The 14,894-nt window shown below is 41.0% G+C and overlaps 1 protein-coding gene across 1 annotated transcript; it reads right to left on the reverse strand.

The window, feature by feature from the left end:
* Positions 1–3,904: 3,904 nt before the first annotated feature.
* On the reverse strand, positions 3,905–6,456 carry LOC120038020 (chymotrypsin A-like). The gene is made up of 6 exons (XM_038983963.1): positions 6,372–6,456; positions 5,632–5,815; positions 5,300–5,378; positions 4,928–5,108; positions 4,450–4,583; positions 3,905–4,116 (listed from the first exon to the last, which is right to left on the reverse strand). The coding sequence occupies exons 1-6, from the start codon at positions 6,421–6,423 to the stop codon at positions 3,955–3,957; spliced, it is 792 nt and encodes a 263-aa protein (XP_038839891.1). The 5' UTR covers positions 6,424–6,456; the 3' UTR covers positions 3,905–3,954.
* Between the last annotated feature and the right edge of the window lie 8,438 nt (positions 6,457–14,894).

Raw genomic sequence — 14,894 nt, forward strand, 5'->3', positions numbered from 1 at the left:
GACCCTGTACAACACCTATCATACTACTATGGCTGACCCTGTAAAACAACACATTACACTGCACCTATCATACTACTATGACTGACCCTGTAAAACAACACCTATCATACTACTATGGCTGACCCTGTACAACACCTATCATACTACTGTGACTGACCCTATAAAACAACACCTATCATACTACTATGGCTGACCCTGTAAAACAACACCTATCATACTACTATGGCTGACCCTGTACATCACCTATCATACTACTATGGCTGACCCTGTACAACACCTATCATACTACTGTGACTGACCCTATAAAACAACACCTATCATACTACTATGGCTGACCCTGTACAACAACACCTATCATACTACTATGGCTGACCCTGTAAAACAACACCTATCATACTACTATGGCTGACCCTGTACAACACCTATCATACTACTATGACTGACCCTGTAAAACAACACCTATCATACTACTATGACTGACCCTGTAAAACAACACATTTCACTGCACCTATCATACTACTATGACTGACCCTGTAAAACAACACCTATCATACTACTATGACTGACCCTGTAAAACAACACCTATCATACTACTATGGCTGACCCTGTAAAACAACACCTATCATACTACTATGACTGACCCTGTAAAACAACACCTATCATACTACTATGACTGACCCTGTAAAACAACACCTATCATACTACTATGACTGACCCTGTACAACAACACATATCATACTACTATGGCTGACCCTGTAAAACAACACCTATCATACTACTATGACTGACCCTGTAAAACAACACCTATCATACTACTATGGCTGACCCTGTAAAACAACACATTACACTGCACCTGTCATACTACTATGGCTGACCCTGTAAAACAACACCTATCATACTACTATGACTGACCCTGTAAAACAACACCTATCATACTACTATGACTGACCCTGTAAAACAACACCTATCATACTACTATGACTGACCCTGTACAACAACACCTATCATACTACTATGACTGACCCTGTAAAACAACACCTATCATACTACTATGACTGACCCTGTAAAACAACACCTATCATACTACTATGACTGACCCTGTAAAACAACACCTATCATACTACTATGACTGACCCTGTAAAACAACACCTATCATACTACTATGACTGACCCTGTAAAACAACACCTATCATACTACTATGACTGACCCTGTAAAACAACACCTATCATACTACTATGGCTGACCCTGTAAAACAACACCTATCATACTACTATGACTGACCCTGTAAAACAACACCTATCATACTACTATGACTGACCCTGTAAAACAACACCTATCATACTACTATGGCTGACCCTGTAAAACAACACCTATCATACCACTATGACTGTTTCTGTAAAACAACACCTATCATACTACTATGACTGACCCTGTAAAACAACACATTACACTGCACCTGTCATACTACTATGACTGACCCTGTAAAACAACACCTATCATACTACTATGACTGACCCTTTAAAACAACACCTATCATACTACTATGGCTGACCCTGTAAAACAACACCTATCATACTACTATGACTGACCCTGTAAAACAACACCTATCATACTACTATGACTGACCCTGTAAAACAACACCTATCATACTACTATGGCTGGCCCTGTAAAACAACACCTATCATACTACTATGACTGACCCTGTAAAACAACACCTATCATACTATTATGGCTGACCCTGTAAAACAACACCTATCATACTACTATGGCTCCCCGTTGACGATGCGGACGTTACCAGACACCACAGGCTCCTCCCGTTCACGATATGGGCGTAACCAGACACCACAGGCTGTGGAATATAATGATGATGTAATATATTGATGGTAATATATAGTTATGGTATATTATAATGATGGTATAATATAGTGATGGTATAATATAGTGAAGGATGGTTACGCTGACGTGAAGGGATCCATCAGGCCGTATGCCCAGGTTACGGTGTTGTGGTTCTTGTTCAATGGGGCTGTTTTTAGCGATGGGGAGGGGGGGTGTTCGGCTGGAGACAGTTGTTCATTTTTTGCTTGAGAAGATCATGTACTGTGTTTTGGTTGGGTTGAAAATTAGTTTGATGTCAGTGAGAGTCTCCTGTATTTTAAGATCTTCTCAACTTAAAGGGGCAGTTGCCTTCTCTAGGATAGGGGGCAGCATTTTCACGTTTGGATGAAAAGCATGCCCAGAGTAAACTGCCTCCTACTCAGTCCCAGATGCTAATATATGCATATTATTATTAGTATTGGATAGAAAACACTCTAAAACTGTTTGAATCATGTCTGTGACTATAACATAACTTATTTGTCAGGCAAAACCCCGAGGACAAACCATTCAGATTTTTTATTTTTTGAGGTCACTCTTTTCAATGTGTTTTCATTGGGAATCCATATTTCTAAGGGACCTTCCTGCAGTTCCTATCGCTTCCACTGGATGTCAACAGTCTTTAGAAATTGGTTGAGGTTTTTCCTTTGAGAAATGAAGAAGTAGCCATGTTCAGAATGAGGCTCCAGTGAAGTGTACTGTTTGTTAGTGGCGCGTGACCAGAAAGCATGCTATATATTGTTTTCCTCCGGTATTGAACACAGATCATCCCATCTTCAATTTTATCGATTATTTACGTTAAAAAATACCAAAAGTTGTATTACAAAAGTAGTTTGACATGTTTGGACAAAGCTTACAGGTAACTTTTGAGATAATTTGTAGTCACGTTGTGCAAGTTGGAACCGATGTTTTTCTGGATCAAACACGCCAAATAAATTGACATTTTGGATATATATCGATGGAATTAATCGAACAAAAGGACCATTTGTGATTTTTATGGGACATGTTGGAGTGCCAACAGAAGAAGATCGTCAAAAGTAAGGAATGAATTATATATTTATTTCTGCGTTTTGTGTCAAGCCGGGAGGGTTGAAATATGATGGTCTGTGATTGTTAGCTGGGGTGCTATCCTCAGATAATAGCATTGTTTGCTTTCGCCGTAAAGCATTTTTGAAATCTGACACATTGGCTGGATTCACAACAAGTGTAGCTTTCATTTGGTATATTGAATGTGTGATTTCATGAAAGTTAAATTTTTATAGTAATTTATTTGAATTTGGCGCTCTGCATTTTCACTGGATGTTGGCCAGGAGGGACGCTACCGTCCCACATATCCCAGAGAGGTTAAATACATTTTTTGGGATTTATAAATTAATGATATTGTCACGCGGGACTAGGTGGGTGCAGGAATCAGACGCAGAGAGAGTTCCACTGGGGTATAGTGCTCTTTACTAAAAAGGGATCGGTGGCGGCTAGTAGGACGGTGACGACGACAGCCGAGCACCGCCCGAACAGGTAGGGGAGCCAACTTCGGCGGAAGTCGTGACAGATATATATCCATTGATTCTTAAAGAATAAAACGTATAAATGCCTCATGATCTTAATTCAACTGTCACATTCCACGGGAACCCAAAATATAAGCTTGTTTTACACCAATATTTCTAAACAAAGTAAATGTAAACAAACACTGTTTAGCCTCAAAACATGGTTATAACTATAATGTTGATATCATGGATGGTCAGTCCTGTATAGCCTCAAAACATGGTTAAAACTATAATGTTGATATCATGGATGGTCAGTCCTGTATAGCCTCAAAACATGGTTAAAACTATAATGTTGATATCATGGATGGTCAGTCCTTGCATTCGGAGCTCTATCTTTGAATTTGAGAGTGGTTACATTTCTCAAGCACCACCCCCCCCCGCTTTTTACCAGAACAATGGCAGAGAGAACGCTTTGTTATTCTGTTTACTACTGATTGCTGCATTAACTATCAAAAACCCCACGTTTCAAGAAACATCAAGGAACAAATACGTTACTAGAAACAACTTTTATTTTATTATTGAGATGAAGCTGAAAACTTAGTTGGAGGCGATGGTCTGGTCGATGTAAGAGCGGAGCTCGGTGACGCGGGCGTACACTCCGGGCATAGTGGTGGTGCAGGTTCCACTGCCCCAGGACACAATACCAACCAGGGTCCAGGCACCAGCCTTCTCACAGACCAGGGGGCCACCAGAGTCACCCTGCAGGAACACAAAAAGAGTTAGTCTCTCTCTCTAGGGATTTATTTTTATGTTCAGAGTTTGTGCTCGGCTGTTTCCAAAAAAAGTTAAGAACTAAGGAAACACCGAGCTTTTGTTGATGCAATGACTGTTTAAGCTAAAGTGTAAATAACTGTAAAAGTTCAGATTGAACTTCCATTAGTCAGATGGTGGAAGGTTCAGTGTCATGGTAACAGTGCGTCAGGGTGCCATATGGTTTGTGTACGCTTGCAAAAATCTAGGAAGTCTGAAAACCCTGGCAATGTTTTGGCAGTTGACCGGAATGTTCCAACCCTATGGTTTGTGTTTACTTACCATGCAGGAAGAGGCGCCATCGGCTCCAGCGCAGATCATAAGGTCGCTGATTTTGGAGCCCCAGAACTTCTGGCACTGAGCCTTGGTCAGCAGGGGAAGAGCAGCCTGCTGCAGCAGGGCAGGGGTGTCAGCAGCTGGAACCAGAGGACACCAAGGGTCAGGTAACACTTAAAAACCGATTAGCCAATCACCATCTTTCTCACATTTATTAGACTACTAGCAACTCAGGACTACACTGAAACGTCATTTTTTTCAAATAGATTGAGCCAACTGAAATGGAATCTTTCAAATAGATTGAGCCAACTGAAATGGAATCTTTCAAATTGATTGAGCCAACTGAAATGGAATCTTTCAAATTGATTGAGCCAACTGAAATGGAATCTTTCAACTATACCGAACATACCGCTAGTCAAAAAAACGAAACCAAAGTTTGTCAGACTTTACAATGAGACCTAGAAAAGCTGTCGTGATTGGTTACCGTTGTAGCGGGTCAGACCCCAGCCGGAGGTCACACACGTCATCCCACCGGGGAAGTCATCGTTGGTCTCAGCAACGCACACGGGGGACACACGGGTTCCCAAGAGGGCGGGGGTGGCCAGCTTGATCAGGGTGATGTCGTTGTTGATGGTGAAGCCGTTGTAATTGGGGTGCTTGAAGACCTAGTAAGGAAGGACACAACGTTTGAGATTTTAGATTGAATGTTAATTCACTGAGCAGATCATTATCGTTTGAGTTGATGTGACTTCAAAAGGTGGAACTTTTTACTGATCTTTATCTTTACTTCAAAATAAAAGTCTAGATGTTAGAAGTTGTAGTAATAGTTGTTTGTGTTGTGTCTGTGGTTGTTTACCTGGCCAACCTTGATGGTCTGGATGTTCTCAGCGTTGGACGAGCGATCGTGCTCTCCCAGGATCACACGGTGAGAGGTCCTGAAATAGTTTCACAAAATTAACATCATTTAGCTACTTTAGCAATATGCTAGCCGGCTTTGAGCTAATTAGCATTAGCATTATCTAGTTTATAGCTAGTTTTTAGTTAGTTAGCATTAGCTAGCTTTTAGCTAGTTAGCAATAGCTAGCTTTTAGCTAGTTAGTATGAACATTAGTTAGATTTTAGCTAGTTTTTAGCTAGTTAGCATGTTGCTACACTTATGAAGGTAATGGCTCAGCAGCCAGCACTCACTTCACGCTGCAGTGGGCAGCAGTCACAACCCAGTTCTCGTTGATCAGAGAGCCGCCGCAGAAGTGGAATCCAGTGTAGTCCTGGAGGGACACCTGCCAGGGCCAGGAGCCGGGCACAGCCTCTTCACCGTTGACGATGCGGGAGTAACCAGACACCACAGGCTGGATGGCGGGGGTTCCACAGCCTAAAGACAGAGATTATGGGTCAGGGGTCAGGTTTGGCTGCTCTAACAGAGATTCTAACAGTGACAGTTTCTGAAATACGTCTATACAGAATATAAATACATTGCTGCCTATTGTAGTACCACTTGAAATGTTATTGAGGAATCCTAAAAGGTATCCTACAATACATCCTACAAGGTATCCTACAAGGTATCCTACAAGAGGTATCCTACGAGGTATCCTACAAGAGGTATCCTACACGGTATCCTACAAGGCATCCTACAAGATATCCTACAAGGCATCCTACAAGATATCCTACAAGGCATCCTACAAGGTATCCTATAAGGTATCCTACAAGGTATCCTACAAGAGGTATCCTACAAGAGGTATCCTACAAGAGGTATCCTACAAGAGGTATCCTACAAGAGGTATCCTACAAGAGGTATCCTACAAGGTATCCTACAAGGTATCCTACAAGGTATCGTAACAAGGTATCCTACAAGAGGTATCCTACAAGAGGTATCCTACAAGAGGTATCCTACAAGGCAGACATTGGCATACACATGGACATTTTCTCACCGTAGGCTACGCCGGCGAAGGCAAGGCAGGAGAGGAGCAGCAGACAGTTCATGTTTTCAGCGTGATGGAGTGAGGCACACAGCGGGGTCTTTTATACAGGAACCACTGGTCCACTGTGTGTGTGTGTGTGTGTGTGTGTGTGTACCTCACCTGTCCCTCTGCAGATAACGGGACATTTTCTCACACCGTTATAGAACATTACGGGGTTACGAAAAGGGCATTTTGTTGGAATATTTATTGAAAATGACCAATGGAAAAAAATGATGGAGACAATGTTGGCTTGTGGTAAATCATTACCCAAAGGATAGCCTGAAAGCATGATAGCTATGTTACTTAGACAACTCGTGAAGGGCGGCAGGTAGCCTCGCTCTCTCTGAAAGCATGATAGCTATGTTACTTAGACAACTCGTGAAGGGCGGCAGGTAGCCTCGCTCTCTCTGAAAGCATGATAGCTATGTTACTTAGACAACTCGTGAAGGGCGGCAGGTAGCCTCGCTCTCTCTGAAAGCATGATAGCTATGTTACTTAGACAACTCGTGAAGGGCGGCAGGTAGCCTCGCTCTCTCTGAAAGCATGATAGCTATGTTACTTAGACAACTCGTGAAGGGCGGCAGGTAGCCTCGCTCTCTCTGAAAGCATGATAGCTATGTTACTTAGACAACTCGTGAAGGGCGGCAGGTAGCCTAGCAGTTGGGCCAGTAACCTAAAGGGTCGCTGGTTCAAATACCTGAGCGGACAAGGTGGAAAAAATCTGTTGATGTGCCCTTGTCCTCGACACGAAACCCTCATTTGCTTCAGGGGTGCCATACTACTATGACTGACCCTGTAAAACAACACACTTCACTGCACCTATCATACTACTATGGCTGACCCTGTAAAACAACACCTATCATACTACTATGACTGACCCTGTACAACACCTATCATACTACTATGGCTGACCCTGTAAAACAACACCTATCATACTACTATGACTGACCCTGTACAACACCTATCATACTACTATGGCTGACCCTGTACAACACCTATCATACTACTATGGCTGACCCTGTAAAACAACACCTATCATACTACTATGACTGACCCTGTACAACAACACCTATCATACTACTATGACTGACCCTGTAATACAACACCTATCATACTACTATGACTGACCCTGTAAAACAACACCTATCATACTACTATGACTGACCCTGTAAAACAACACCTATCATACTACTATGACTGACCCTGTAAAACAACACCTATCATACTACTATGGCTGACCCTGTACAACACCTATCATACTACTATGGCTGACCCTGTAAAACAACACCTATCATACTACTATGGCTGACCCTGTACAACACCTATCATACTACTATGGCTGACCCTGTACAACACCTATCATACTACTATGACTGACCCTGTAAAACAACACATTTCACTGCACCTATCATACTACTATGACTGACCCTGTAAAACAACACCTATCATACTACTATGACTGACCCTGTAAAACTGCACCTATCATACTACTATGACTGCCCCTGTAAAACAACACACTTCACTGCACCTATCATACTACTATGACTGACCCTGTAAAACAACACCTATCATACTACTATGACTGACCCTGTAAAACTGCACCTATCATACTACTATGGCTGACCCTGTAAAACAACACCTATCATACTACTATGACTGACCCTGTAAAACAACACCTATCATACTACTATGACTGACCCTGTAAAACAACACCTATCATACTACTATGACTGACCCTGTAAAACTGCACCTATCATACTACTATGGCTGACCCTGTAAAACAACACCTATCATACTACTATGACTGACCCTGTAAAACAACACCTATCATACTACTATGACTGACCCTGTACAACAACACCTATCATACTACTATGACTGACCCTGTAAAACAACACCTATCATACTACTATGACTGACCCTGTAAAACAACACCTATCATACTACTATGACTGACCCTGTAAAACAACACCTATCATACTACTATGACTGACCCTGTAAAACAACACCTATCATACTACTATGACTGACCCTGTAAAACAACACCTATCATACTACTATGACTGACCCTGTACAACAACACATATCATACTACTATGGCTGACCCTGTAAAACAACACCTATCATACTACTATGACTGACCCTGTAAAACAACACCTATCATACTACTATGGCTGACCCTGTAAAACAACACATTACACTGCACCTGTCATACTACTATGGCTGACCCTGTAAAACAACACCTATCATACTACTATGGCTGACCCTGTACAACACCTATCATACTACTATGGCTGACCCTGTACAACACCTATCATACTACTATGGCTGACCCTGTAAAACAACACCTATCATACTACTATGGCTGACCCTGTAAAACAACACCTATCATACTACTATGGCTGACCCTGTACAACACCTATCATACTACTATGACTGACCCTGTAAAACAACACATTTCACTGCACCTATCATACTACTATGACTGACCCTGTAAAACAACACCTATCATACTACTATGACTGACCCTGTAAAACTGCACCTATCATACTACTATGACTGCCCCTGTAAAACAACACACTTCACTGCACCTATCATACTACTATGACTGACCCTGTAAAACAACACCTATCATACTACTATGACTGACCCTGTAAAACTGCACCTATCATACTACTATGGCTGACCCTGTAAAACAACACCTATCATACTACTATGACTGACCCTGTAAAACAACACCTATCATACTACTATGACTGACCCTGTAAAACAACACCTATCATACTACTATGACTGACCCTGTAAAACTGCACCTATCATACTACTATGGCTGACCCTGTAAAACAACACCTATCATACTACTATGACTGACCCTGTAAAACAACACCTATCATACTACTATGACTGACCCTGTACAACAACACCTATCATACTACTATGACTGACCCTGTAAAACAACACCTATCATACTACTATGACTGACCCTGTAAAACAACACCTATCATACTACTATGACTGACCCTGTAAAACAACACCTATCATACTACTATGGCTGACCCTGTATAACAACACCTATCATACTACTATGACTGACCCTGTAAAACAACACCTATCATACTACTATGACTGACCCTGTAAAACAACACCTATCATACTACTATGGCTGGCCCTGTAAAACAACACCTATCATACTACTATGACTGACCCTGTAAAACTGCACCTATCATACTACTATGGCTGACCCTGTAAAACAACACCTATCATACTACTATGACTGACCCTGTAAAACAACACCTATCATACTACTATGACTGACCCTGTAAAACAACACCTATCATACTACTATGACTGACCCTGTAAAACAACACCTATCATACTACTATGACTGACCCTGTACAACAACACCTATCATACTACTATGACTGACCCTGTAAAACAACACCTATCATACTACTATGACTGACCCCGTAAAACAACACCTATCATACTACTATGACTGAGCCTGTAAAACAACACCTATCATACTACTGACTGACCCTGTAAAACAACACCTATCATACTACTATGGCTGACCCTGTACAACACCTATCATACTACTATGACTGACCCTGTAAAACAACACCTATCATACTACTATGACTGACCCTGTACAACAACACCTATCATACTACTATGGCTGACCCTGTAAAACAACACCTATCATACTACTATGACTGACCCTGTAAAACAACACCTATCATACTACTATGGCTGACCCTGTAAAACAACACATTACACTGCACCTGTCATACTACTATGGCTGACCCTGTAAAACAACACCTATAATACTACTATGACTGACCCTGTAAAACAACACCTATCATACTACTATGGCTGACCCTGTACAACACCTATCATACTACTATGACTGACCCTGTACAACAACACCTATCATACTACTATGACTGACCCTGTACAACAACACCTATCATACTACTATGACTGACCCTGTAAAACAACACCTATCATACTACTATGACTGACCCTGTACAACAACACCTATCATACTACTATGACTGACCCTGTAAAACAACACCTATCATACTACTATGACTGACCCTGTAAAACAACACCTATCATACTACTATGACTGACCCTGTACAACAACACCTATCATACTACTATGACTGACCCTGTAAAACAACACCTATCATACTACTATGACTGACCCTGTAAAACAACACCTATCATACTACTATGGCTGACCCTGTACAACACCTATCATACTACTATGGCTGACCCTGTACAACACCTATCATACTACTATGGCTGACCCTGTAAAACAACACCTATCATACTACTATGGCTGACCCTGTACAACACCTATCATACTACTATGGCTGACCCTGTACAACACCTATCATACTACTATGACTGACCCTGTAAAACAACACATTTCACTGCACCTATCATACTACTATGACTGACCCTGTAAAACAACACCTATCATACTACTATGACTGACCCTGTAAAACTGCACCTATCATACTACTATGACTGCCCCTGTAAAACAACACACTTCACTGCACCTATCATACTACTATGACTGACCCTGTAAAACAACACCTATCATACTACTATGACTGACCCTGTAAAACTGCACCTATCATACTACTATGGCTGACCCTGTAAAACAACACCTATCATACTACTATGACTGACCCTGTAAAACAACACCTATCATACTACTATGACTGACCCTGTAAAACAACACCTATCATACTACTATGACTGACCCTATAAAACTGCACCTATCATACTACTATGGCTGACCCTGTAAAACAACACCTATCATACTACTATGACTGACCCTGTAAAACAACACCTATCATACTACTATGACTGACCCTGTACAACAACACCTATCATAATACTATGACTGACCCTGTAAAACAACACCTATCATACTACTATGACTGACCCTGTAAAACAACACCTATCATACTACTATGACTGACCCTGTAAAACAACACCTATCATACTACTATGACTGACCCTGTATAACAACACCTATCATACTACTATGACTGACCCTGTAAAACAACACCTATCATACTACTATGGCTGACCCTGTAAAACAACACCTATCATACTACTATGACTGACCCTGTAAAACAACACCTATCATACTACTATGACTGACCCTGTAAAACAACACCTATCATACTACTATGACTGACCCTGTAAAACAACACCTATCATACTACTATGACTGACCCTGTACAACAACACCTATCATACTACTATGGCTGACCCTGTAAAACAACACCTATCATACTACTATGACTGACCCTGTAAAACAACACCTATCATACTACTATGACTGACCCTGTAAAACAACACCTATCATACTACTATGACTGACCCTGTACAACAACACATATCATACTACTATGGCTGACCCTGTAAAACAACACCTATCATACTACTATGACTGACCCTGTAAAACAACACCTATCATACTACTATGACTGACCCTGTAAAACAACACATTACACTGCACCTGTCATACTACTATGGCTGACCCTGTAAAACAACACCTATCATACTACTATGACTGACCCTGTAAAACAACACCTATCATACTACTATGACTGACCCTGTAAAACAACACCTATCATACTACTATGACTGACCCTGTACAACAACACCTATCATACTACTATGACTGACCCTGTAAAACAACACCTATCATACTACTATGACTGACCCTGTAAAACAACACCTATCATACTACTATGACTGACCCTGTAAAACAACACCTATCATACTACTATGACTGACCCTGTAAAACAACACCTATCATACTACTATGACTGACCCTGTAAAACAACACCTATCATACTACTATGACTGACCCTGTAAAACAACACCTATCATACTACTATGGCTGACCCTGTAAAACAACACCTATCATACTACTATGACTGACCCTGTAAAACAACACCTATCATACTACTATGGCTGACCCTGTAAAACAACACCTATCATACCACTATGACTGTTTCTGTAAAACAACACCTATCATACTACTATGACTGACCCTGTAAAACAACACATTACACTGCACCTGTCATACTACTTTGACTGACCCTGTAAAACAACACGTATCATACTACTATGACTGACCCTTTAAAACAACACCTATCATACTACTATGGCTGACCCTGTAAAACAACACCTATCATACTACTATGACTGACCCTGTAAAACAACACCTATCATACTACTATGACTGACCCTGTAAAACAACACCTATCATACTACTATGGCTGGCCCTGTAAAACAACACCTATCATACTACTATGACTGACCCTGTAAAACAACACCTATCATACTACTATGACTGACCCTGTAAAACAACACCTATCATACTACTATGGCTGACCCTGTAAAACAACACCTATCATACTACTATGGCTCCCCGTTGACGATGCGGACGTTACCAGACACCACAGGCTCCTCCCGTTCACGATATGGGCGTAACCAGACACCACAGGCTGTGGAATATAATGATGATGTAATATATTGATGGTAATATATAGTTATGGTATATTATAATGATGGTATAATATAGTGATGGTATAATATAGTGAAGGATGGTTACGCTGACGTGAAGGGATCCATCAGGCCGTATGCCCAGGTTACGGTGTTGTGGTTCTTGTTCAATGGGGCTGTTTTTAGCGATGGGGAGGGGGGGGTGTTCGGCTGGAGACAGTTGTTCATTTTTTGCTTGAGAAGATCATGTACTGTGTTTTGGTTGGGTTGAAAATTAGTTTGATGTCAGTGAGAGTCTCCTGTATTTTAAGATCTTCTCAACTTAAAGGGGCAGTTGCCTTCTCTAGGATAGGGGGCAGCATTTTCACGTTTGGATGAAAAGCATGCCCAGAGTAAACTGCCTCCTACTCAGTCCCAGATGCTAATATATGCATATTATTATTAGTATTGGATAGAAAACACTCTAAAACTGTTTGAATCATGTCTGTGACTATAACATAACTTATTTGTCAGGCAAAACCCCGAGGACAAACCATTCAGATTTTTTATTTTTTGAGGTCACTCTTTTCAATGTGTTTTCATTGGGAATCCATATTTCTAAGGGACCTTCCTGCAGTTCCTATCGCTTCCACTGGATGTCAACAGTCTTTAGAAATTGGTTGAGGTTTTTCCTTTGAGAAATGAAGAAGTAGCCATGTTCAGAATGAGGCTCCAGTGAAGTGTACTGTTTGTTAGTGGCGCGTGACCAGAAAGCATGCTATATATTGTTTTCCTCCGGTATTGAACACAGATCATCCCATCTTCAATTTTATCGATTATTTACGTTAAAAAATACCAAAAGTTGTATTACAAAAGTAGTTTGACATGTTTGGACAAAGCTTACAGGTAACTTTTGAGATAATTTGTAGTCACGTTGTGCAAGTTGGAACCGATGTTTTTCTGGATCAAACACGCCAAATAAATTGACATTTTGGATATATATCGACGGAATTAATCGAACAAAAGGACCATTTGTGATTTTTATGGGACATGTTGGAGTGCCAACAGAAGAAGATCGTCAAAAGTAAGGAATGAATTATATATTTATTTCTGCGTTTTGTGTCAAGCCGGGAGGGTTGAAATATGATGGTCTGTGATTGTTAGCTGGGGTGCTATCCTCAGATAATAGCATTGTTTGCTTTCGCCGTAAAGCATTTTTGAAATCTGACACATTGGCTGGATTCACAACAAGTGTAGCTTTCATTTGGTATATTGAATGTGTGATTTCATGAAAGTTAAATTTTTATAGTAATTTATTTGAATTTGGCGCTCTGCATTTTCACTGGATGTTGGCCAGGAGGGACGCTACCGTCCCACATATCCCAGAGAGGTTAAATACATTTTTTGGGATTTATAAATTAATGATATTGTCACGCGGGACTAGGTGGGTGCAGGAATCAGACGCAGAGAGAGTTCCACTGGGGTATAGTGCTCTTTACTAAAAAGGGATCGGTGGCGGCTAGTAGGACGGTGACGACGACAGCCGAGCACCGCCCGAACAGGTAGGGGAGCCAACTTCGGCGGAAGTCGTGACAGATATATATCCATTGATTCTTAAAGAATAAAACGTATAAATGCCTCATGATCTTAATTCAACTGTCACATTCCACGGGAACCCAAAATATAAGCTTGTTTTACACCAATATTTCTAAACAAAGTAAATGTAAACAAACACTGTTTAGCCTCAAAACATGGTTATAACTATAATGTTGATATCATGGATGGTCAGTCCTTGTATCTGGAGCTCTATCTTTGAATTTGAGAGTGGTTACATTTCTCAAGCACCACCCCCCCCCCCCCCCCACCCCCACTTTTTACCAGAACAATGGCAGAGAGAACGCTTTGTTATTCTGTTTACTACTGATTGCTGCATTAACTATCAAAAACCCCACGTTTCAAGAAACATCAAGGAACAAA

This window comes from Salvelinus namaycush, unplaced genomic scaffold (genome assembly GCF_016432855.1).
Source record: "Salvelinus namaycush isolate Seneca unplaced genomic scaffold, SaNama_1.0 Scaffold2038, whole genome shotgun sequence".
Lineage (NCBI taxonomy): Eukaryota > Metazoa > Chordata > Actinopteri > Salmoniformes > Salmonidae > Salvelinus > Salvelinus namaycush.

Excerpts from the sequence above, each read along its gene's own strand:
- LOC120038020 (XM_038983963.1), bottom strand. The coding sequence starts at position 6,423 with ATGAACTGTCTGCTGCTCCTCTCCTGCCTTGCCTTCGCCGGCGTAGCC. Across the intron at positions 5,816-6,371 it reads CTTCGCCGGCGTAGCCTACG|GCTGTGGAACCCCCGCCATC; the intron begins GTGAGAAAATGT and ends CTCTGTCTTTAG. Across the intron at positions 4,584-4,927 it reads GGGTCTGACCCGCTACAACG|CTGCTGACACCCCTGCCCTG; the intron begins GTAACCAATCAC and ends CTCTGGTTCCAG.